This window comes from Megalopta genalis, unplaced genomic scaffold, assembly GCF_051020955.1.
Source record: "Megalopta genalis isolate 19385.01 unplaced genomic scaffold, iyMegGena1_principal scaffold0296, whole genome shotgun sequence".
In the NCBI taxonomy this organism is placed as follows: domain Eukaryota; kingdom Metazoa; phylum Arthropoda; class Insecta; order Hymenoptera; family Halictidae; genus Megalopta; species Megalopta genalis.
This window is the reverse complement of record NW_027476365.1, coordinates 196,428-220,988: the sequence shown is the minus strand read 5'-3', so window position 1 is coordinate 220,988 and position 24,561 is coordinate 196,428. Positions and strand designations below refer to the sequence as shown.

Here is a 24,561-nt window from a genome sequence, read left to right as displayed (position 1 = left end):
AATCCATGCGAAACAATTGATTGAGCTGCAAACACTTGGGACATATGTGATATAGCTTCAAATGCAGACGAAACAAACGAGTTAGCTTCAAATCCACGCGAATCACATGATTTAGCTTCAAATCAATGCGAAGTAGAAGGCTTAGCTTCAAATCCAAGCGAAGCACATGATTTAGATTCAAGTTAATGCGATTTAGGAGTATTAGTTTCAAATCCCTGCGAATCAATTTGTATAGCATCAAATACTTGTGATATACATGATTTAGCATCAGCTGCATGCGAAACGAACGAGTTAGCTTCAAATCCAAGTGAAACACATGATGTAGCTTCAAATTAATGCGAAGTAGAAGGCTTAGCTTCAACTCAATGCGAATCAAATGGTTTAATATCAAATACTTGTCATATACATGATTTAGCTTCAACTGCATTCAAAACGAACGAGTTAGCTTCAAATCCATGCGAAACACATGATTTAGCTTTAAATTCATGCGAATCACATGGTTTAGATTATTATTCATGCGAAACACATGGTTTAGATTAATATTCATTAAGAACAATTGGTTCAGCTTCAAATACTTGTGATATACATGATTTAGTTTCAACTCCATACGAAACAAACGAGTTAGCTTCAAATCCATGCGAAACACATGATTTAGCTTCAAATTCATGCGAAACACATGGTTTAGCTTCAAATACTTGTGATATACATGATTTAGCTTCAAATACAGGCGAAACAAACGAGTTAGCTTCAAATCCACGCGAATCACATGATTTAGCTTCAAATCAATGCGAAGTAGAAGGCTTAGCTTCAAATCCAAGCGAAGCACATGATTTAGATTCAAGTTAATGCGATTTAGGAGGCTTAGTTTCAAATCCCTGCGAATCAATTGTTATAGCATCAAATACTTGTGATATACATGATTTAACATCAGTTGCGTGCGAAACAAACGAGTTAGCTTCAAATCCAAGTGAAACACATGATGTAGCTTCAAATCAATGCGAAGTAGAAGGCTTATCTTCAAAACCATGCGAAACAAATGGTATAGCTTCAAATACTTGGGATATACATGAATTAGCTTCAACTGCATCGAAACAAATGAATTAGCTTCAAATTCTAGCGAAACACATGATTTAGTTTCAAATCAATGTGAAGTAGAAGCCTTATCTTCAAATACATGCGAAACAAATGGTATAGCTTCAAATACTTGTGATATATATGATTTAGATTCAACTGCATGCGAAACAAACGAGTTAGCTTCAACTGCATGCGAAACAAACGAGTTAACTTCAAATCAACGCGAATCACATGATTTAACTGCAAATCAATGCGAAGTAGCAGGCTTAGCTTCAAATCCAAGCGAAGCACATGATTTAGCTTCAAATCAATGCGAAGTAGAAGTTTTAGCTTCAAATCCATGCGAAGCACATGATTTAGCTTCAAGTTAATGCGATTTAGGTGGCATAGTTTCAAATCCCTGCGAATCAATTGGTATAAAATCAAATACTTTTGATATACATGATTTAGCATCAGCTGCATGCGAAACAAACCAGTTAGCTTCAAATCCATGCGAAACACATGATTTAGCTTTAAATTCATGCGAATCACATGGTTAGATTATTATTCATGCGAAACACATGGTTTAGATTAATATTCATGCGGAACAATTGGTTCAGCTTCAAATACTTGTGATATACATGATTTTGCTTCAACTCCATGCGAAACAAACGAGTTAGCTTCAAATCCATGCGAAACACATGATTTAGCTTCAAATCAATGCGAAGTGAAAGGCTTAGCTACAAATCCATGCGAATCAAATGATTTAGCTTCAGATGCTTGGGATATACGTGATATAGCTTCAAATGAAGACGAAACAAACGAGGTAGCATCAAATCCATGCGAAACACATGATTTAGCAGCAAATCAATGCGATGTAGAACGCTTAGCTTCAAACCCAAGCGAAACAAATGATTTAGGGTCACATACTTTCGATTTGTGATATAGCTTCAAATGCAGGAGAAACAAACGAGTTAGCTCCAAATCCATGCGAAACAAACGATTTAGCTTCAAATCAATGCGAAGTAGAAGGCTTAGCTTATATTCCATGCGGAACAAATGATTCAGCTTCATATACTTGCGAAATAAGTGATATAGATTCAACTGCAGGCGAAACAAACGAGTTAGCTTCATATACAAGCGAAACACATGATTTAGCTTCAAATCAATGCGATGTAGAACGTTTAGCTTCGAATCCATGCGAAACAACTGATTTAGCTACAAACACTCGGGATGTAAGTGATATAGCTTCAAATGCAGACGAAACAGACGAGTAAGCTTCAAATCCATGCGAAAGACTGGATTTAGCTGCAAATCAATGCGGTGTAGAAAGTTTAGCTTCAAATCCATGCGGAACAAATAATTGAGCTTCAAACAGTTGGGATATAGGCTATATAGCTTCAAATGCTGGCGAAACAAACCAGTTAGCTTCAATTCTATACGTAACACATGATTTAGCTTAAAAATAATGCGAAACACATCTATTAGCTTCAAATTCGTGCGAAACACTTGATTTAGCTGCAAATCAATGCGATGAAGAAGGTTTAGATGAAAATCCATGCGGTACACAAGATGTATCATCAAATCAATGCTATGTAGAAGGTTTAGCATCAAATCCATGCGACACAAATGATTTGGCTTCAAAACCTAGCGATATAAATTATATAGTTTCAAATGCAGACGAAACAACCGAGTTAGCTTCAAAACCATGCAAAACACATGATTAAGCTTCAAATCCATGCTACGTAGAAGGTTTAGCTTCAAATCCATACGACACAAATGATTTAGCTTCATATACTTGCGATGTAAGTGATATAGCTTCAAATGCAGACGAAACAAACCAGTTAGCTTCAAATCCATGCGAAACACATGATATAGCTGCAAATCAATGCGATGTTGAAGGTTTAGCTTCAAATCCATGCGAAACAAATGATTTAGCTTCAGTTACTAGCGATATATGTGATATTGCTTCAAGTGCAGACGAATCAAACGAGTTAGCAGCAAATCCATGCAAAACACATGATTGAGCTTCAAATCAATGCTATGTAGAAGGTTCAGCTTCAGATCCATACGACACAAATGATTTAGCTTCAGATACTTGGGATATAAGTGATATAGCTTCAAATGGAGACGAAACAAACGAGTTAGCTTCAAATCCATGCGAAACACATGTTTTAGCAGCAAACCAATGCGATGTAGAATGCTTAGCTTCAAACCCACGCGAAACAAATGATTTAGGGTCACATACATTCGATTTGTGATATAGCTTCAAATGCAGGAGAAACAAACGAGTTAGCTCCAAATCCATGCGAAACACAGGATTTAGCTACAAATCAATGCGATGTAGAAGGTTTAGCTTCAAATCCGTGCGATACAAATGATTGAGCTTCAAACAGTTGGGATATTGGCTATATGGCTCCAAATGCTGGCGAAACAAACCAGTTAGCTTCAATTCCATACGTAACACATGATTTAGCTTACAATTAATGCGATGTAGAATGCTTAGCTTCAAACCCACGCGAAACAAATGATTTAGGGTCACATACATTCGATTTGTGATATAGCATCAAATGCAGGAGAAACAAACGAGTTAGCTCCAAATCCATGCGAAACATAGGATTTAGCTACAAATCAATGCGATGTAGAAGGTTTAGCTTCAAATCCATGCGGAACAAATGATTTAGCGTCAGATACTAGCGATATATGTGATATTGCTTCAAGTGCAGACGAAACAAACGAGTTAGCTTCAAATCCATGCGGAAAACATGATTGAGATTAAAATTCATGCGATTTAGAAGGTTTAGCTTCAAATCCATGAGAAACAAATGATTGAACTGCCAACACTTGGCATATAAGAGATATAGCTCTAAATGCAGACGAAACAAACGAGTTAGCTTCAAATCCATGCGAAACACATGAATTAGCTTCAAAACAATGCGATTTAGAAGGATTAGCTTCAAATCCATGCGAAACAAATGATTTAGCTTCAAACACTTCGGATATAAGTGATATAGTTTCAAATGCAGACGAATCAATCGAGATAGCTTCAAAATCCATGCGATACACATGATTTGCTTCAAATCAATGCGAAGTACAAGGTTCAGCTTCAAATCCATGCGGAACTAATGATTCAGCTTCAGATACTTGCGATATAAGTGATATAGTTTCAAATGCAGACGGAACAAACGAGCTAGCTTCAAATCTATGCGATGTAGAATGTTTAGCTTCAAATCCATGCGAAAAACACGATTTAGCTGCAAATCAATGCGATGAAGAAGGTTTAGATGCAATTCCATGCGGTACACATGATGTAGCATCAAATCAATGCGATGTAGAATGTTTAGCTTCAAATCCATGTGACACAAATGATTTGGCTTCAAATCCTTGCGATATAAATTATATAGTTTCAAATGCAGACGAAATAAACGAGTTAGCTTCAAATCCATGCGAAACACATGATTGAACTGCAAATCAATGCGATGTAGAAGGTTTAGTTTCAAATCCATGCGAAAAAAATGATTTTTCTTCAAATACTTGCGATACAAGTGATATAGCTTCAAATGCAGGCGAAACAAGTTACCTTCAAATCCATGCGACACAAATGATTTTGCATCAGATACATGCGATATAAGTGATATAGCTTCAAATGCAGGGGAAACAAACGAGTTAGCAGTAAATCCATGCAAAACACATGATTGAGCTTCAAATCAATGCGATGTAGTAGGTTTAGCTTCAAATCCATGAGACACAAATGATTTAGCTTCAAATACTTGCGATATACGTGATATAGATTCAACTGCAGGCGAAACAAACGAGTTAGCTTCATATACAAGCGAAACACATGATTCAGCTTCAAATCAATGCGATGTAGAAGGTTTAGATACGAATCCATGCGAAACAAATGATTTAGCTTCAAACACTCGGGGTATAAGTGATATAGTTTCAAATGCAGACGGAACAAACGAGCTAGCTTCAAATCTATGCGAAACAACGGATTTAGCTTCAAATCAATGCGAAGTAGAAGGCTCAGCTTCAAATCCATGCGGAACAAATGATTCAGCTTCAGATACTTGCGATATATATGATATAGTTTCAAATGCAGACGGAACAAACTAGTTAGCTTCGAATCCATGTGGAAAACATGATTGAGCTTAAAATTCATGCGATTTAGAAGGTTTAGCTTCAAATCCATGCGAAACAATTGATTGAGCTGCAAACACTTGGGACATATGTGATATAGCTTCAAATGCAGACAAAACAAACGAGTTAGCTTCAAATCCATGCGAAACACATGTTTTAGCAGCAAATCATTGCGATGTAGAATGCTTAGCTTCAAACCCACGCGAAACAATTGATTTAGGGTCACATACATTCGATTTGTGATATAGCTTCAAATGCAGGAGAAACAAAAGAGATAGCTTCAAATCCAAGCGAAACACATGATTTTGCTGCAAATCAATGCGATGTAGAAGGTTTAGCGTCAAATCCATGCGAAACAAATGATTTAGCATCAGATACTTACGATATAAGTGATAAAGCTTCAAATGCAGGGGAAAGAGACGAGTAAGCTTCAAATCCATGCAAAACACAGGAATTAGCTGCAAATCAATGTCATGTAGAAGGTTTAGCTTCAAATCCATGCGAAACAAATGATTTAGCTTCAGATACTAGCGATATAGGTGATATTGCTTCAAGTGCAGACGAATCAAACGAGTTAGCTTCAAATCCATGCGAAACACATGATATAGCTTGAAATCAATGCGATTTAGAAGGTTTAGCTTCAAATCCATGCGAAACAAATGATTGAGCTTCAAACAGTTGGGATATAGGCTATATAGCTTCACATGCAGGCGAAACAAACCAGTTAGCTTCAATTCCATACGTAACACCTGATTTAGCTTAAAATTAATGCGAAAGACATCTATTAGCTTCAAATTCGTGCGAAACACATGATTTAGCTGCAAATCAATGCGATGTAGAAGGTTTTGCTTCATATCCATGCGAAACTAATGATTTAGCATCAGATACTTGCGATATATCTGACATAGCTTCAAATGCAGAGGAAACAAACGAGTTAGCTTCAAACTTGGGATATAAGTGATATAGCTTCAAATGCAGGGGAAACAAACGAGTTAGCCTCAATACCATGCAAAACACATAACTAAGCTTCAACTCAATGCTGTGTGGCAAGTTTAGCTTCAAATGCATGCGACACAAATGATTTAGCTTCAGATACTTGCGATATAAGTGACATAGCTTCAAATGCATGCGAAACAAACGAGTTAGCTTCAAATCCAAGCGAAACACATGATTTTGCTGCAAATCAATGCGATGTAGAAGGTTTAGCGTCAAATCCATGCGAAGCAAATGATTTAGCATCAGATCCTTGCGATATAAGTGATATAGCTTCAAATGCAGGGGAAACAAACGAGTTAGCTTCAAATCCATGCGAAACACATGATTTAGCTACAAATCAAGGCAATGAAGAAGGTTTAGCTTCAAATCCATGGGAAACAAATGATTTAGCTTCAGATACTAGCGATATAAGTGATATTGCTTCAAGTGCAGACGAAACAAACGAGTAAGATTCAAATCCATGCGAAACACATGATTCAGCTGCAAATCAATGCGATGAAGAAGGTTTAGATGCAAATCCATGCGGTACACATGATGTTGCATCAAATCAATGCGATATAGAAGGTTTAGCTTCAAATTCATGCGACACAAATGATTTGGCTTAAAATCCTTGCGATGTAAGTGATATAGCTTCAAATGCAGGGGAAACAAACGAGTTAGCTTCAAATCCATGCGAAACACATGATTTAGCTGCAAATCAATGCGGTGAAGAAGGTTTAGATGCAAATCCATGCGGTACACATGATGTAGCATCAAATCAATGCGATATAGAAGGTTTAGCTTCAAATTCATGCGACACAAATGATTTGGCTTCAAATCCTTGCGATGTAAGTGATATAGCTTCAAATGCAGGGGAAACAGACGAGTTAGCTTCAAATCCATGCGAAACACATGATTTAGCTGCAAATCAATGCGATGAAGAAGGTTTAGATGCAAATCCATGCGGTACACATGATGTAGCATCAAATCAATGCGATGTAGAATGCTTAGCTTCAAACCCACGCGAAACAAATGATTTAGGCTCACATACATTCGATTTGTGATATAGCTTCAAATGCAGGAGAAACAAACGAGTTAGCTCCAAATCCATGCGACACAAATGATTTAGCTTCAGATACTTGCGATATAAGTGACATAGCTTCAAATGCAGACGAAACAAACGAGTTAGCTTCATATACAAGCGAAACACATGATTTAGCTTCAAATCAATGCGAAGTAGAAGGCTTAGCTTCAAATCCATGGGAAACAAATGATTGAGCTGCAAACACTTGGAATATAAGTGATATAGCTTCAAATGTAGACGAAATAAACGAGTTAGCTCCAAATCCATGCGAAACACATGATTTAGCTTCAAATCAATGCTATGTAAAATGTTGAGCTTCAATTCCATGCGACACAAATGATTTGGCTTCAAATCCTTACGATATAAATTATATAGTTTCAAATGCAGGGGAAACAAACGAGTTAGCAGCAAATCCATGCAAAACACATGATTGAGCTTCAAATCAATGCTATGTAGAAGGTTCAGCTACAAATCCATGCGTAAAATATGGTTTAACTTCAGTTGCTTGGGATATAAGTGATATAGCTTCAAATGGAGACGAAACAAACGAGTTAGCTTCAAATCCATGCGAAACACATGATTTAGCAGCAAATCAATGCGATGTAGAATGCTTAGCTTCAAACCCACGCGATACAAATGATTTAGGGTCACATACTTTCGATTTGTGATATAGCTCCAAATGCAGGAGAAACAAACGAGTTAGCTTCAAATCCATGCGAAACGAACGATTTAGCTTCAAATCAATGCGAAGTAGAAGATTTAGATTCGAATCCATGCGACACAGATGATTTAGCATCAAATACTTGCGATATAAGTCATATAGCTTCAACTGCATGCGAATCAAACGAGTTAGCTTCAAATCCATGCGAAACACATGATTGAACTGCAAATCAATGCGATGTAGAAAGTTTAGCTTCAAACCCATGCGAAAAAAGTTATTTTTCTTCAAATACATGCGATACAAGTGATATAGCTTCAAATGCAGGCGAAGCAAGTTACCTTCAAATCCATGCGACACAAATGATTTTTCAACAGATACATGCGGTATAAGTGATATAGCTTCAAATGCAGGGGAAACAAACGAGTTAGCAGCAAATCCATGGAAAACACATGATTGAGCTTCAAATCAATGCGAAGTAGAAGGCTCAGCTTCAAATCCATGCGAAACAAATGATTCGACTTCAGATACTTGCGATATATGTGATATAGTTTCAAATGCAGACGGAACAAACGAGCTATCCTTCAAATCTATGCGATGTAGAATGTTTTGCTTCAAATCCATGCGACACAAATGATTTAGCTTCATATACTTGCGATTTAAGTGATATAGCTTCAAATGCAGACAAAACAATCGAGTTAGCTTCAAATCCATGCGAAACACATGACATAGCTGCAAATCAATGCGATGTAGAAGGTTTAGCGTCAAATCCATGCGAAACAAATGATTCAGCATCAGATACTTGCGATATAAGTGATATAGCTTCAAATGCAGACGAAACAAACGAGATAGCTTCAAATCAATGCGACACAAATGATTTAGCTTCAGATACTTGCGATATAAGTGATATAGCTTCAAATGCAGACGAAACAAACGAGTTAGCTTCATATCCATGCGAAACACATGATTTATCGTCAAATCAATGCGATGTAGAAGGTTTAGTTTCAAATCCATGCGAAACAAATGAATTAGCTTCAAACACTTGGGATATAAGTGATATACCTTCAAATGCAGACGAAACAAACGAGTTAGATTCAAATCCTTGCGAAACACATGATTTAGATGCAAATCAATGCAATGAAGAAGGTTTAGCTTCAAATCCATGGGAAACAAATTATTTAGCTTCAGATACTAGCGATATAAGTGATATTGATTCAAGTGCAGACGAAACAAACGAGTAAGATTCAAATCCATGCGAAACAAATGATTTAGAACAAATCAATGCGATGTAGAAGGTTTAGCGTCAAATCCATGCGAAACCAATGATTTAGCTTCAGATACTTGCGATATAAGTGATATAGCTTCAAATGCAGACGAAACAAACGAGATATCTTCAAATCAATACGACACAGATGATTTAGCTTCAGATACTTGCGATATAAGTGATATAGCTTCAAATGCAGACGAAACAAACGAGATAGCTTCAAATCAATGCGACACAAATGATTTAGCTTCAGATACTTGCGATATAAGTGATATAGCTTCAAATGCAGACGAAACAAACGAGTTAGCTTCATATCCAAGCGAAACACATGATTTGTCGTCAAATCAATGCGATGTAGAAGGTTTAGATTCAAATCCATGCGAAACAAATGATTTAGCTTCAAACACTTGGGATATAAGTGATATACCTTCAAATGCAGACGAAACAAACGAGTTAGCTTCAAATCCTTGCGAAACACATGATTTAGAAGCAACTCAATGCGATGTAGAAGGTTTAGCTACAACTCCATGCGAAACACATGATATAGCTTCAAATCAATGCGATGTAGAAGGTTTAGCATCAAATCCATGCGAAACCAATGATTTAGCTTCAAACACTTGGGATATAAGAAGATATACCTTCAAATGCAGACGAAACAAACGAGTTAGCTTCGAATCGATGCGGAACACATGATTTAGCTTAAAATTCATGCGATTTAGAAGATTTAGCTTCAAATCCATGCGAAACAAATTATTGAGCTGCAAACACTTGGGATATAGGTGATATAGCTTCAGCTGCATGCGAAACAAACGAGTTAGCTTCAAGTCCATGTGATGTAGAAGGTTTAGCTTCAAATCCATGCGAAAGGAATGATTTAGCTTCAAACACTTGGGATAAAAGTGATATAGCTTCAAATGCAGACGAAACAAACGAGTTAGCTTCAAATCCATGCGATACATATCATTTAGCTTCAAATCGATACGATGTGGAAGGTTTAGCTTCAAATCCATGCGAAACAAATGATTTAGCATCAGATACTTGCGATATAACTGATATAGCTTCAAATGCAGGGGAAACAAACGAGTTAGCATAAAATCTATGCAAAACACATGATTTAGCTTGAAATCAATGCGATGTAGAAGGTTTAGCTGCAAATCCATGCGACGTTGAAGGTTTAGCTACAAATCCATGCGAATCCAATGATTTAGCTTCAGATACTTGCGATATATGTGATATAGCTTCAAATCCATGCGAAACCAATGATTTAGCTTCAGATACTTGCGATATATGTGATATAGCTTCAACTGCAGGGGAAACAAACGAGTTAGCTTCAAATCCATGCAAAACACATGATTGAGCTTCAAATCAATGCTACGTAGTAGGTTTAGCTTCAAATTCATGCGACACAAATGATTTAGCTTCAAACACTCGGGATATATGTGATATAGCTTCAAATGCAGACTGAGGGAGCTGCGTACGCGAAATGCTCCGTACCCTCAATTATAATATTTCACTGATTCGTTCGCGGACTTATGCGTTACCCGGAACCGTGCTGTTCTGACCGGACTGTCCTGGCCGGACTCTCCGAACTGACTACCCTGTTCGATCTTTGGGCGGCCGATTTTTGCCGCTTATATACGTTCGGCGGAACCTCGTCTTCCTTTGTCCAAGGAGACGGTTTCTCCTCAGGGTTTTCCCGGGCCGCGCTAACGCGCGGCCAGGTAGCCCTGTAGCGGTAGGCGGCCGGTAATTATTTTTCAGCAACATCTGCTGTACACGTGGGGTTGTCAAAAAAGGTTACTAAAATCCTTCTCGACTTGCAACGGCCAGGGAAAGTTTATTACTTCGTCCTTGGCCTCTGCAAGCGAATCCGCTAACTGTTATTCCGTCGCCGGCCGTGTACCGCCATAAAAATGAAAGTTTCTTTAGGCGGGCGCGTAGTTGCAGCATAATGGCTGCTACATCACCCCCCCGCCAGTGATTGACAGATCACGAACTATTCTATGCACACCCATCCATACACAATGGTAACGCACACTCTCTTGCATATTTACACATATCTCACTCGCGCGATTTGAAATCGGTCGGGGAATCTCACTCGTCTTCCCGAGCGTGTAACTCGACCGTTTTCTTGCCCTACTGGGGTCGGCGTCGGCGTCTGCGCCTCTTGCTGTGATTGGGCTGATGCCCCTTCGACAACATCAGAGACAATATACGCCGGTTTCAATCTATCTAAAGTAACAACTACCGGTTTGCCCTTAATGTCCAATGTGAAAGTTCTCGCCCCTCGGTTTAGCACTCTGTATGGTCCGTCGTATGGCGGCTGCACCGAGCTCCGCACGGTGTCATTTCTGACGAATACCTCCTTCGTGTTCGCCAGATCTTTAAACACGAATGTTCGTTTCGTTCCGTGCTGGCTCCCCGGAGCTGGCGTGACCTGCCGGAAATGATGGCGTAGTTCCTTGACGAAATCGGCTGCGTCGTGGTCCGCTGGAGCTGGCTGCGGCGATAGAAACTCGCCCGGTAGGCGCAACGTCTCGCCGTATACCAATTCCGCAGCTGTCGCCTTGACGTCTTCCTTCCAGGCTGCGCGTATGCCCAGCAAAATGGTTGGAAGGACTTTAGTCCACTGCGTGTTGCTGTGACACCGGATAGCGGCCTTTAATTGGCGGTGCAGCCGCTCCACCATACCATTTGCTGCCGGATGGTATGCCGTTGTCCTCGGATGGGCCGTTCCTGTTAGTATGCTTAATTGATTGAACAGGTTCGACTCGAACTGCCTTCCCTGGTCCGCGGTTACTCTTAACGGGGTACCAAACCGGGTTATCCACCCCTCGTAAAATGCCCGTGCAACCGTGGGCGCCTCTTGGTTTTCCAACGGGAACGCTTCTGGCCATCGGGTAAAACGGTCGACGCAGGTAAGGCAATACCTGTGTCCTTCGGACACGGGTAACACTACAATATCGATGTGAACGTGTTCGAACCTACCCGATGGCGTGAACTTCCCCGTTGGCGCGTGTACGTGCCGGGAGACTTTTGCCCGTTGACATGGAACGCAAGCTTGGGCCCACCGTCTGCAATCCGACTTTACCGACGGCCAAACGTAACGTTCCGTCACCAACCTTACGGTTGCTTTAACGCCGGGATGCGCGAGCCTATGGACCATATCGAAAGCGGCGCGTCGGAACGGTTTCGTCAGCAACGGCCTTACTGCGCCTGTTGATACGTCGCAGTACACCAACCTTGACGTGCCGGGGATCGCCACCCTCTTTATATTTAACGTACTCGCCGTTTCTCCCCGCAAGTACGCCTGGAGTTCCGCATCGGCCTCTTGTGACGCTGCCAGCTCTTCGTAGCTGAAGGGTCCGTCGATTTCCTCGATTCGGGACATGGTGTCAGCTACGACGTTGTCCTTGCCGGCTACGTGTCGGATATCGGTTGAAAATTGTCCGATAAATTCGAGGTACCGAAACTGCCTGGGCGAACACTTCTCCGGCTTCTGCTGGAACGCGTAGATTAGCGGTTTGTGGTCCGTCATTATGGCGAAAGGACGTCCCTCGACCATGTGCCTAAAATTTTTAATGGCGAGGTAAATGGCCAGCAGCTCTCGGTCGTATGCTCCATAGTTCATCTCGGCAGGGCTGAGTTTTCTGGAAAAGAAACTTAAGGGTTCCCAACTCTTGCCGGAATCCTGATGTAACACTGCTCCGACAGCGAAATCCGAGGCGTCGCAGGTAAGCGCGAGTGGAGCGTTGGCTCGGGGGTGCACCAACAACGTGGCTTGCGCCAGAGCCCGCTTCGACTCCTCGAACGCCGCTGTTGCCTCGGGTGTCCAGGTGACTGGTGTGCGTCCCTTCTTGTTGTCCCGGAGCAATTCGTTAAGCGGCGCCTGTGTTTGTGCAGCCCTAGGTATGAACCGCCTATAGAAGTTCATCATACCCAGGAACTGCCGAAGCTGCTTCGCCGTGGTCGGCTGGGTATAGTCTACAATCGCGCGCACTTTACTTGGTAACGGTTGCGTGCCCTTTTCCGACACCCCATACCCTAAAAACTGCACTTCAGCCTTACCGAACACGCACTTACCGGAATTGATCACCACCCCATACGCCTTAAGTCTACGGAACAGTAGTTCTAAATGTTCGAGGTGTTCTTCCTCGGTTTCCGATGCCACGATTATATCGTCTATGTACGCGTATGCAAAGTCTAAACCGCGCAGCACCTCGTCGATAAAACGTTGGAAAGTCTGCGCCGCGTTGCGCAGCCCGAAAGGCATACACGCGAACTCGAACAAACCGAAGGGGGTCGTGACCGCGGTTTTGCACATATCCTCGGCTGCCACCGGAATTTGGTGGTACGCACGCACTAAGTCTATTGTAGAAAACACTCGCTTACCGGCTAAATTGTGTGCAAAGTCTTCGATATGCTTTACTGGATACCTATCGGGGAGAGTTCGTGCGTTGAGTGCGCGATAGTCCCCGCACGGTCTCCATTCGCCCGGCTCCTTCTTCGGTACAACGTGCAGCGGGGATGACCAGCTGCTTTCGGACGGCCTCGCCACTCCAAGCTGGATCATTTTTTCGAACTCCTTCTTGGCGGCTCGAAAACGTTCTGGTGCGAGACGCCGTGGTCGACAGCTCACTGGCTGGCCCGATGTTGTCCGGATGTAGTGCACCGTGTTGTGTTTCGCTGGGGACGGGATCCCTTCCGGTCTCGTAATTTCAGGGAAACGTTGGAGCAAGTCTACGTAGATGGAAGTACCGGTGACCGTCTTCACGCTCGGTTCTGCTCGGTCACTTCCATTCACGGGTCGTCCTGGCACTGACATTGACATCAGATGGTCCGACAAACGTCGGTTTCGTATGTCGACAAGTAACCCATAGTGGTAGAGGAAATCGACACCAATTATAGATTTCGACACCTCGGCGACTACGAAACGCCACGTGAACGCCCGACGTAGCCCCAAATTCAACGTCAGCGTAACCGCACCGTAGGTCGCTATTTCGGATCCGTTGGCTGCGAACAGTACATACGGTGATCTTTCGGCGCGACCCCGGATCAACGACCGCGGGTACACGCACAGGTCGGCGCCGGTGTCGACCAGAAATCGCGTCTTCGTCTTCACGTCGGACACGAACAGACGGTGTGGTGTCGGGCAAGTGTCGTCCGCCGTCATCAACGACCGCCCGGCTCGTTTCCCGATGCTCCGCTCCAATTGCACGGGGGTTCGCAGCGCTCAGCGTTGCTTCCCCAGCGCCAGTGGTAGAAACATCTCCCTTGCCTTTCTTGCAGGCGTCGGCGTGACACAGAACGCCGTCGTCGAAACTGTCGAGAGGGTGACCTGGGCCGAACACTCTGGTCGTAACGCGACGATCGCCCCTCGCTGCGGAGTTCCTGCCTGATCGCTTCGACTTCTTGGCGGAACGACAGGGTGAGTTGGGCCAACTTCACGTTAAGCAGGGCCTCTAATTCGTTCGTCGCCCCGGTTTGCATCGCGGCCGGCGGGACCCGCGTTGTTGTCTCGGCTACCTGCATGCGGGGGCCTGTTGTGTCCGCGATCACGTCGGCCAGGTCGGCCACCTTGTCCAGTTCCGCGTCCGTTTGGGTGGCCAAAATGACCTGCATATTAGTGGGTAACCTCCCTACCCAGAGTGTGCGTAGCACGCTATCGGAGACTGCGGTTCCCGCTAGTCTTCTCAGATGCCGTAGAAACTGCGACGGCTTTCGATCGCCGATCTCTTCTGACTCGAGTAAACGTCGGGTCTTCTGTTCCTGCGTTGAGCTGAGCCGTCGAATCAGCTCTGTCTTTAGCTTTTGATACTGTCCCGAACCCGGCGGGTTCATGATCACGTCACGGACCTCCGCCGCGTGCACCGGGTTTAGTGCGCCCAGTATGTACCCGAACATCGTGTTTTCCGCGGTCACTCCCGATGCTTCGAAGCTGCGTTCGACCATGCTAAACCACAGTTCTGGGTCTGAGGCGCAAAATTCGGGAATGCGGACGGCTACCCGTCCTATCGTTGCTCCTCCCTCGTTAGGGGGGCCTGGCGTGGTGTTACTTCCTGAGGCCATCCTTCTTAATTTTGCGGTCGCGTGGTTCAATGAAATTCGTTCCGTATCCCGATCACGTCGGGGTCACCAATTAATTGAGGGAGCTGCGTACGCGAAATGCTCCGTACCCTCAATTATAATATTTCACTGATTCGTTCGCGGACTTATGCGTTACCCGGAACCGTGCTGTTCTGACCGGACTGTCCTGGCCGGACTCTCCGAACTGACTACCCTGTTCGATCTTTGGGCGGCCGTTTTTTGCCGCTTATATACGTTCGGCGGAACCTCGTCTTCCTTTGTCCAAGGAGACGGTTTCTCCTCAGGGTTTTCCCGGGCCGCGCTAACGCGCGGCCAGGTAGCCCTGTAGCGGTAGGCGGCCGGTAATTATTTTTCAGCAACATCTGCTGTACACGTGGGGTTGTCAAAAAAGGTTACTAAAATCCTTCTCGACTTGCAACGGCCAGGGAAAGTTTATTACTTCGTCCTTGGCCTCTGCAAGCGAATCCGCTAACTGTTATTCCGTCGCCGGCCGTGTACCGCCATAAAAATGAAAGTTTCTTTAGGCGGGCGCGTAGTTGCAGCATAATGGCTGCTACACAGACGAAACAGACGAGTAAGCTTCAAATCCATGCAAAACACAGGAATTAGCTGCAAATCAATGCCATGTAGAAGGTTTAGCTTCAAATCCATGCGAAACAAATGATTTAGCTTCAGATACTAGCGATATAGGCTATATAGCTTCACATGCAGGCGAAACAAACCAGTTAGCTTCAATTCCATACGTAACACCTGATTTAGCTTAAAATTAATGCGAAAGACATCTATTAGCTACAAATTCGTGCGAAACACATGATTTAGCTGCAAATCAATGCGATGTAGAAGGTTTTGCTTCATATCCATGCGAAACTAATGATTTAGCATCAGATACTTGCGATATATGTGACATAGCTTAAAATGCAGAGGAAACAAACGAGTTAGCTTCAAACTTGGGATATAAGTGATATAGCTTCAAATGCAGACGAAACAAACGAATTAACTTCAAATCCATGCGATACACATGTCTTAGCTTCAAATCAATGCGAAGTAGAAGGCTTAGCTTCAAATCCATGCGAATCGAGTGATTTAGCTTCAAACACTAGGCATATAAGTGATGTAGTTTCAAATTCAAACGAATCAAACGAGTCAGCTTCAAAATCTATGCGATACACATGATTTAGCTGCAAATGAATGCGATGTTGAAGGTTTAGCTTCAAATCCAAGCGATACACATGACGTAGCTGCAAATCAATGCGATGTAGAAGGTTTAGCTTCAAATCCATGCGAAACAAATGATTTATCTTCAGATACTAGCGATATATGTGATATTGCTTCAAGTGCACACGAAACAAACGAGTTAGCTTCAAATCCATGCGGAAAACATGATTGAGCTTAATATTCATGCGATTTAGAAGGTTTAGACTCAAATCCATGCGAAACAAATGAATGAGCTGCAAACACTTGGGATATAAGTGATATAGCTTCAAATGCAGACGAAACAAACGAGTTAGCTTCATATCCAAGCGAAACACATGATTTAGCTTCAAATCAATGCGATGTAGAAGGTTTAGCTTCAAATCCATGCGAAAGAAATGATTTAGCATCAGTTACTTGTGATATATCTGATATAGCATCAAATGCAGGGGAAACAAACGAGTTAGCATAAAATCCATGCGAAACAAATGATTTAGCTTCAAACACATGGGATATAAGTGATACAGCTGCAAATGCAGACAAATCAAACGAGTTAGCTTCAAAATCCATGCGATACACATCATTTAGCTCTAAATCCATGCAAAGTAGAAGGCTTAGCTTCAAATCCATGCGAAACAAATGATTCAGCATCAGATACTTGCGATATAAGTGATATAGCTTCAAATGCAGACGAAACAAACGAGATAGCTTCAAATCAATGCGACACAAATGATTTAGCTTCAGATACTTGCGATATAAGTGATATAGCTTCAAATGTAGGGAACACAAAAGAATTAGCTTCAAAATCCATGCGATACACATGATTTAGCTACAAATCAATTCGAAGTAGAAGGAGTAGCTTCAAATCCATACGAACCAGATGGTTTAGCTACAAATGCTTAGGATATACGATATTTAGATCCATCTGCATGCGCAACAAACGAGTTAGCTTCAAATCCATGCGATACACATGATTTAGCTGCAAATCAATGCGATGTAGAAGGTTTTGCTTCAAATCCATGCGAAACAAATGATTTAGGTTCAGATACTTGCGATATAAGTGATATAGCTTCAAATGAAGGGAACACAAAAGAATTAGCTTCAAAATCCATGCGATACACATGATTTAGCTACAAATCAATTCGAAGTAGAAGGAGTAGCTTCAAATCCATACGAACCAGATGGTTTAGCTACAAATGCTTAGGATATACGATATTTAGATCCATCTGCATGCGCAACAAACGAGTTAGCTTCAAATCCATGCGATACACATGATTTAGAAGCAAATCAATGCGATGTAGAAGGTTTAGCTACAACTCCATGCGAAACACAAGATTTAGCTTCAAATCGATGCAACGTAGAAGGTTTAACTTCAAATCAATGCGATGTACAAGGTTTAGCATCAAATCCATGCGAAACCAATGATTTAGCTTCAGATACTTGCGATATAAGTGATATAGCTTCAAATGCAGACGAAACAAACGAGATAGCTTCAAATCAATGCGACACAAATTATTTAGCTTCAGATACTTGCGATATAAGTGATATAGCTTCAATGCAGACGAAACAAACGAGTTAGCTTCACATCCAAGCGAAACACATGATTTATCGTCACATCAATGCGATGTAGAAGGTTTAGCTCCAAATCCATGCGAAACATATGATTTAGCTACAAACACTTGGGATATAAGTGATATACCCTCTAATGCAGACGAAACAAACGAGTTAGCTTCAAATCCTCGCGAAACACATGATTTAGATGCAAAACAATGCGATGTAGAAGGTTTAGCTTCAAGACCATGCGAATCAAGTGATTTAGCATCAGTTACTTGCGATATAAGTGACATAGCTTCAAATGCAGGGGAAACGAACGAGTTAGCTTCAAATCCATGAAAAACACATGATTGAGCTTCAAATCAATGCTATGTAGTAGGTTAAGCTTCAAATCCATGCGACACAAATGATTAAGCTTCAGATACTTGCGATATAAGTGATATAACTGCAAATGCAGACGAATCAAACGGGGTAGCTTCAAAATCCATTCGATACATATCATTTAGCTTCAAATCGATACGATGTAGAAGGTTTAGCTTCAAATCCATGTGAAACAAATGATTTAGCAACAGATACTTGCGATATAACTGACATAGCTTCAAATGCAGAGGAAACAAACGGGTTAGCATAAAATCCATGCAAAACACATGATTTTGCTTCAAATTAATGCGATGTTGACGGTTTAGCGTCAAATCCATGCGAAACAAATGATTTAGCATCAGATACTTGCGATGTAACTGATATAGCATCAAATGCAGGGGAAACAAACGAGTTAGCATAAAATCCACACAAAACACATGATTTAGCTTCAAAACAATGCGATGTGAATGGTTTAGCTTCAAATCCAAGCGAAACACATGATTTAGCATCAGATACTTGCGATAAAACTGAAGTAGCTTCAAATGCAGAGGAATCAAACGAGTTAGCATCAAATCCATGCAAAACACATGATTTAGCTTCAAATCAAAGCGATGTAGAAGGTATAGCTTCAAATCCCAGCGAAACACATGATTCAGCTCCAAATCAATGCGATTTAGAATGTGTAGCTTCAAATCCAAGCGAATCACATGATTTAGCTTCAAATCAATGCGATGTAGAAGGTTTAGCTTCAAATCCATGCGAAACAAATGATTTAGCTTCAAACACTTGTGATATAAGTGATATAGCTGCAAATGCAGACGAATCAAACGGAGTAGCTTCAAAATCCATGCGATACATATCATTTAGCTTCAAATCGATACGATGTGGAAGGTTTAGCTTCAAATCCATGCGAAACAAATGATTTAGCATCAGATACTTGCGATATAACTGATATAGCTTCAAATGCAGGGGAAACAAACGAGTTAGCATAAAATCCATGCAAAACACATGATTTAGCTTGAAATCAATGCGATGTAGAAGGTTTAGCTTCAAATCCATGCGGAACAAATGATTTAGCTTCAGATAATTGCGTTATAAGCGATATACGTTCAAATGCAGACGAAACAAACGAGCTAGTATCAACTCCATGCGACGCACATGATTTAGCTTCAAATCAATGCGATGTAGAAAGTTTACCTTCAAATCCATGCGAAACAAATGATTTAGGTTCAGATACTAGCGATATATTGATATTGCTTCAAATGGTGGCGTAACTAACGAGTTAGCTTCAAATCCATGCGAAACACATGATTTAGCTTCAAATCAATGCGATGTAGAAGGTTTAGCTTCAAATCCATGCGAAACAAATGATTTAGCATCAGTTACTTGTGATATATCTTATATAGCTTCAAATGCAGGGGAAACAAACGAGTTAGCATAAAATCCATGCGAAACAAATGATTTAGGTTCAGATACTAGCGATATATTGATATTGCTTCAAATGGAGGCGTAACTAACGAGTTAGCTTCAAATCCATGCGAAACACATGATTTAGCATCAGATACTTGCGATAAAACTGATGTAGCTTCAAATGCGGGGGAAAAGACGAGTTAGCATCAAATCCATGCAAAACACATGATTTAGCTACAAATCAATGCGATGTAAATGGTTTAGCTTCAAATCCAAGCGAATCACATGATTTAGCTTTAAATCCATGCAAAGTAGAAGGCTTAGCTTCAAATCCATGCGAAACAAATGATTTAGGTTCAGATACTTGCGATATAAGTGATATAGCTGCAAATGAAGACCAATCAAACGGGGTAGCTTCAAAATCCATGCGATACATATCATTTAGCTTCAAATCGATACGATGTGGAAGGTTTAGTTTCAAATCCATGCGAAACAAATGATTTAGCATCAGATACTTGCGATATAACTGATATAGCTTCAAATGCAGGGGAAACAAACGAGTTAGCATAAAATCCATGCAAAACACATGATTTAGCTTGAAATCAATGCGATGTAGAAGGTTTAGCTCCAAATCCATGCGGAACAAATGATTTAGCTTCAGATAATTGCGTTATTAGCGATATACGTTCAAATGCAGACGAAACAAACGAGCTAGCATCAACTCCATGCGACACACATGATTTAGCTTCAAATCAATGCGATGTACAAGGTTTAGCTTCAAATCCATGCGAAACAAATGATTTAGGTTCAGATACTAGCGATATATTGATATTGCTTCAAATGGAGGCGTAACTAACGAGTTAGCTTCAAAATCCATGCGAAACAAATGATTTAGCATCAGATACTTGCGATATAAGTGATATAGCTGCAAATGCAAGGGGAACAAACGAGTTAGCTTCAAATCCATGCAAAACACATGATTTAACAGCAAATCAATGCGATGTAGAAGGTTTTGCTTCAAATCCATGCGAAACCAATGATTTAGCTTCAGATAATTGCGATATATGTGATATTGCTTCATCTGCATGCGAAACAAACGAGTTAGCTTCAAATCCATGCGATACACATGATTTAGCTGCAAATCAATGCGATGTAGAAGGTTTTGCTTCAAATCCATGCGAAACAAATGATTTAGGTTCAGATACTTGCGATATAAGTGATATAGCTTCAAATGTAGGGAACACAAAAGAATTAGCTTCAAAATCCATGCGATACACATGATTTAGCTACAAATCAATGCGAAGTAGAAGGCTTAGCTTCTAATCCATGCGAATCAAATGATTTAGGTTCAGATACTTGTGATATAAGTGATATAGCTCCAAATGCAGGGGAAACAAAAGAGTTAGCATAAAATCCACGCAAAACACATGATTTAGCTTCAAATCAATGCGATGTAGAAGGTTTAGCTTCAAATCCATGGCATACAAATGATTTAGCTTCAGATACTTGCGATATAAGTGATATAACTGCAAATGCAGACGAATCAAACGGGGTAGCTTCAAAATCCATGCGATACATATCATTTATCTTCAAATCGATACGATGTAGAAGGTTTAGCTTCAAATCCATGTGAAACAAATTATTTAGCAACAGATACTTGCGATATAACTGACATAGCTTCAAATGCAGTGGAAACAAACGGGTTAGCATAAAATCCATGCAAAACACATGATTTTGCTACAAATTAATGCGATGTTGACGGTTTAGCGTCAAATCCATGCGAAACAAATGATTTAGCATCAGATACTTGCGATATAACTGATATAGCTTCAAATGCAGGGGAAACAAACGAGTTAGCATAAAATCCATGCAAAACACATGATTTAGCTTCAAATCAATGCGATGTAGAAGGTTTAGCTTCAAATCCTTGCGAAACAAATGATTTGGCATCAGTTACTTGTGATATATCTGATATAGCTTCAAATGCAGGGGAAACAAACGAGTTAGCATAAAATCCATGCGAAACAAATGATTTAGCTTCAAACACATGGGATAAAAGTGATACAGCTGCAAATGCAGACGAATCAAACGAGTTAGCTTCAAAATCCATGCGATACACATCATTTAGCTTTAAATCCATGCAAAGTAGAAGGCTTAGCTTCAAATCCATGCGAAACAAATGATTTAGGTTCAGATACTTGCGATATAAGTGATATAGCTCCAAATGCAGGGGAAACAAAAGAGTTAGCATAAAATCCACGCAAAACACATGATTTAGCTTCAAATCAATGCGATGTAGAAGGTTTAGCTTCAAATCCATGCGATACAAATGATTTAGCATCAGATACTTGCGATATAACTGAAATAGCTTCAAATGAGGAGGAATCAAACGAGTTAGCATCAAATCCATGCAAAACACATGATTTAGCTTCAAATCAAAGCGATGTAGAAGGTATAGCTTCAAATCCCAGCGAAACACATGATTCTGCTCCAAATCAATGCGATGTAGAAGGTTTAGCGTCAAATCCAAGCGAATCACATGATTTAGCTTCAAATCAATGCGATGTAGAAGGTTTAGCTTCAAATCCATGCGAAACAAATGATTTAGCTTCAAACACTTGTGATATAAGTGATATAGCTGCAAATGCAGACGAATCAAACGGAGTAGCTTCAAAATCCATGCGATACATATCATTTAGCTTCAAATCGATACGATGTGGAAGGTTTAGCTTCAAATCCATGCGAAACAAATGATTTAGCATCAGATACTTGCGATATAACTGATATAGCTTCAAATGCAGGGGAAACAAACGAGTTAGCATAAAATCCATGCAAAACACATGATTTAGCTTGAAATCAATGCGATGTAGAAGGTTTAGCTTCAAATCCATGCGGAACAAATGATTTAGCTTCAGATAATTGCGTTATAAGCGATATACGTTCAAATGCAGACGAAACAAACGAGCTAGTATCAACTCCATGCGACGCACATGATTTAGCTTCAAATCAATGCGATGTAGAAAGTTTACCTTCAAATCCATGCGAAACAAATGATTTAGGTTCAGATACTAGCGATATATTGATATTGCTTCAAATGGTGGCGTAACTAACGAGTTAGCTTCAAATCCATGCGAAACACATGATTTAGCTTCAAATCAATGCGATTTAGAAGGTTTAGCTTCAAATCCATGCGAAACAAATGATTTAGCATCAGTTACTTGTGATATATCTTATATAGCTTCAAATGCAGGGGAAACAAACGAGTTAGCATAAAATCCATGCGAAACAAATGATTTAGGTTCAGATACTAGCGATATATTGATATTGCTTCAAATGGAGGCGTAACTAACGAGTTAGCTTCAAATCCATGCGAAACACATGATTTAGCATCAGATACTTGCGATATAACTGATGTAGCTTCAAATGCGGGGGAAAAAACGAGTTAGCATCAAATCCATGCAAAACACATGATTTAGCTACAAATCAATGCGATGTAAATGGTTTGCTTCAAATCCAAGCGAATCACATGATTTAGCTTTAAATCCATGCAAAGTAGAAGGCTTAGCTTCAAATCCATGCGAAACAAATGATTTAGGTTCAGATACTTGCGATATAAGTGATATAGCTCCAAATGCAGGGGAAACAAAAGAGTTAGCATAAAATCCACGCAAAACACATGATTTAGCTTCAAATCAATGCGATGTAGAAGGTTTAGCTTCAAATCCATGCGAAACAAATGATTTAGCATCAGATACTTGCGATATAACTGAAATAGCTTCAAATGCGGGGAAACAAACGAGTTAGCATCAAATCCATGCAAAACACATGATTTAGCTTCAAATCAAAGCGATGTAGAAGGTATAGCTTCAAATCCAGCGAAACACATGATTCAGCACCAAATCAATTCTATGTAGAATGTGTAGCTTCAAATCCAAGCGAATCACATGATTTAGCTTCAAATCAATGCGATGTAGAAGGTTTAGCTTCAAATCCATGCGAAACAAATGATTTAGCTTCGAACACTTGTGATATAAGTGATATAGCTGCAAATGCAGACCAATCAAACGGGGTAGCTTCAAAATCCATGCGATACATATCATTTAGCTTCAAATCGATACGATGTGGAAGGTTTAGCTTCAAATCCATGCGAAACAAATGATTTAGCATCAGATACTTGCGATATAACTGATATAGCTTCAAATGCAGGGGAAACAAACGAGTTAGCATAAAATCCATGCAAAACACATGATTTAGCTTGAAATCAATGCGATGTAGAAGGTTTAGCTCCAAATCCATGCGGAACAAATGATTTAGCTTCAGATAATTGCGTTATTAGCGATATAAGTTCAAATGCAGACGAAACAAACGAGCTAGCATCAACTCCATGCGACACACATGATTTAGCTTCAAATCAATGCGATGTACAAGGTTTAGCTTCAAATCCATGCGAAACAAATGATTTAGGTTCAGATACTAGCGATATATTGATATTGCTTCAAATGGAGGCGTAACTAACGAGTTAGCTTCAAAATCCATGCGAAACAAATGATTTAGCATCAGATACTTGCGATATAAGTGATATAGCTGCAAATGCAAGGGGAACAAACGAGTTAGCTTCAAATCCATGCAAAACACATGATTTAACAGCAAATCAATGCGATGTAGAAGGTTTTGCTTCAAATCCATGCGAAACTAATGATTTAGCTCCACATAATTGCGATATAAGTGATATAGCTTCAAATGCAAGGGAAACAAACGAGTTAGATTCAAATCCATGCAAAACGC

The 24,561-nt window shown here is 40.6% G+C and overlaps 1 protein-coding gene across 1 annotated transcript; it reads right to left on the bottom strand.

Annotated features, from left to right (window-relative positions):
* Window positions 1-14,346: 14,346 nt before the first annotated feature.
* Window positions 14,347-15,243, bottom strand: LOC143263037 (uncharacterized). Its single transcript, XM_076528325.1, has one exon. The coding sequence runs from the start codon at window positions 15,241-15,243 to the stop codon at window positions 14,347-14,349; it is 897 nt and encodes a 298-aa protein (XP_076384440.1).
* Between the last annotated feature and the right edge of the window lie 9,318 nt (window positions 15,244-24,561).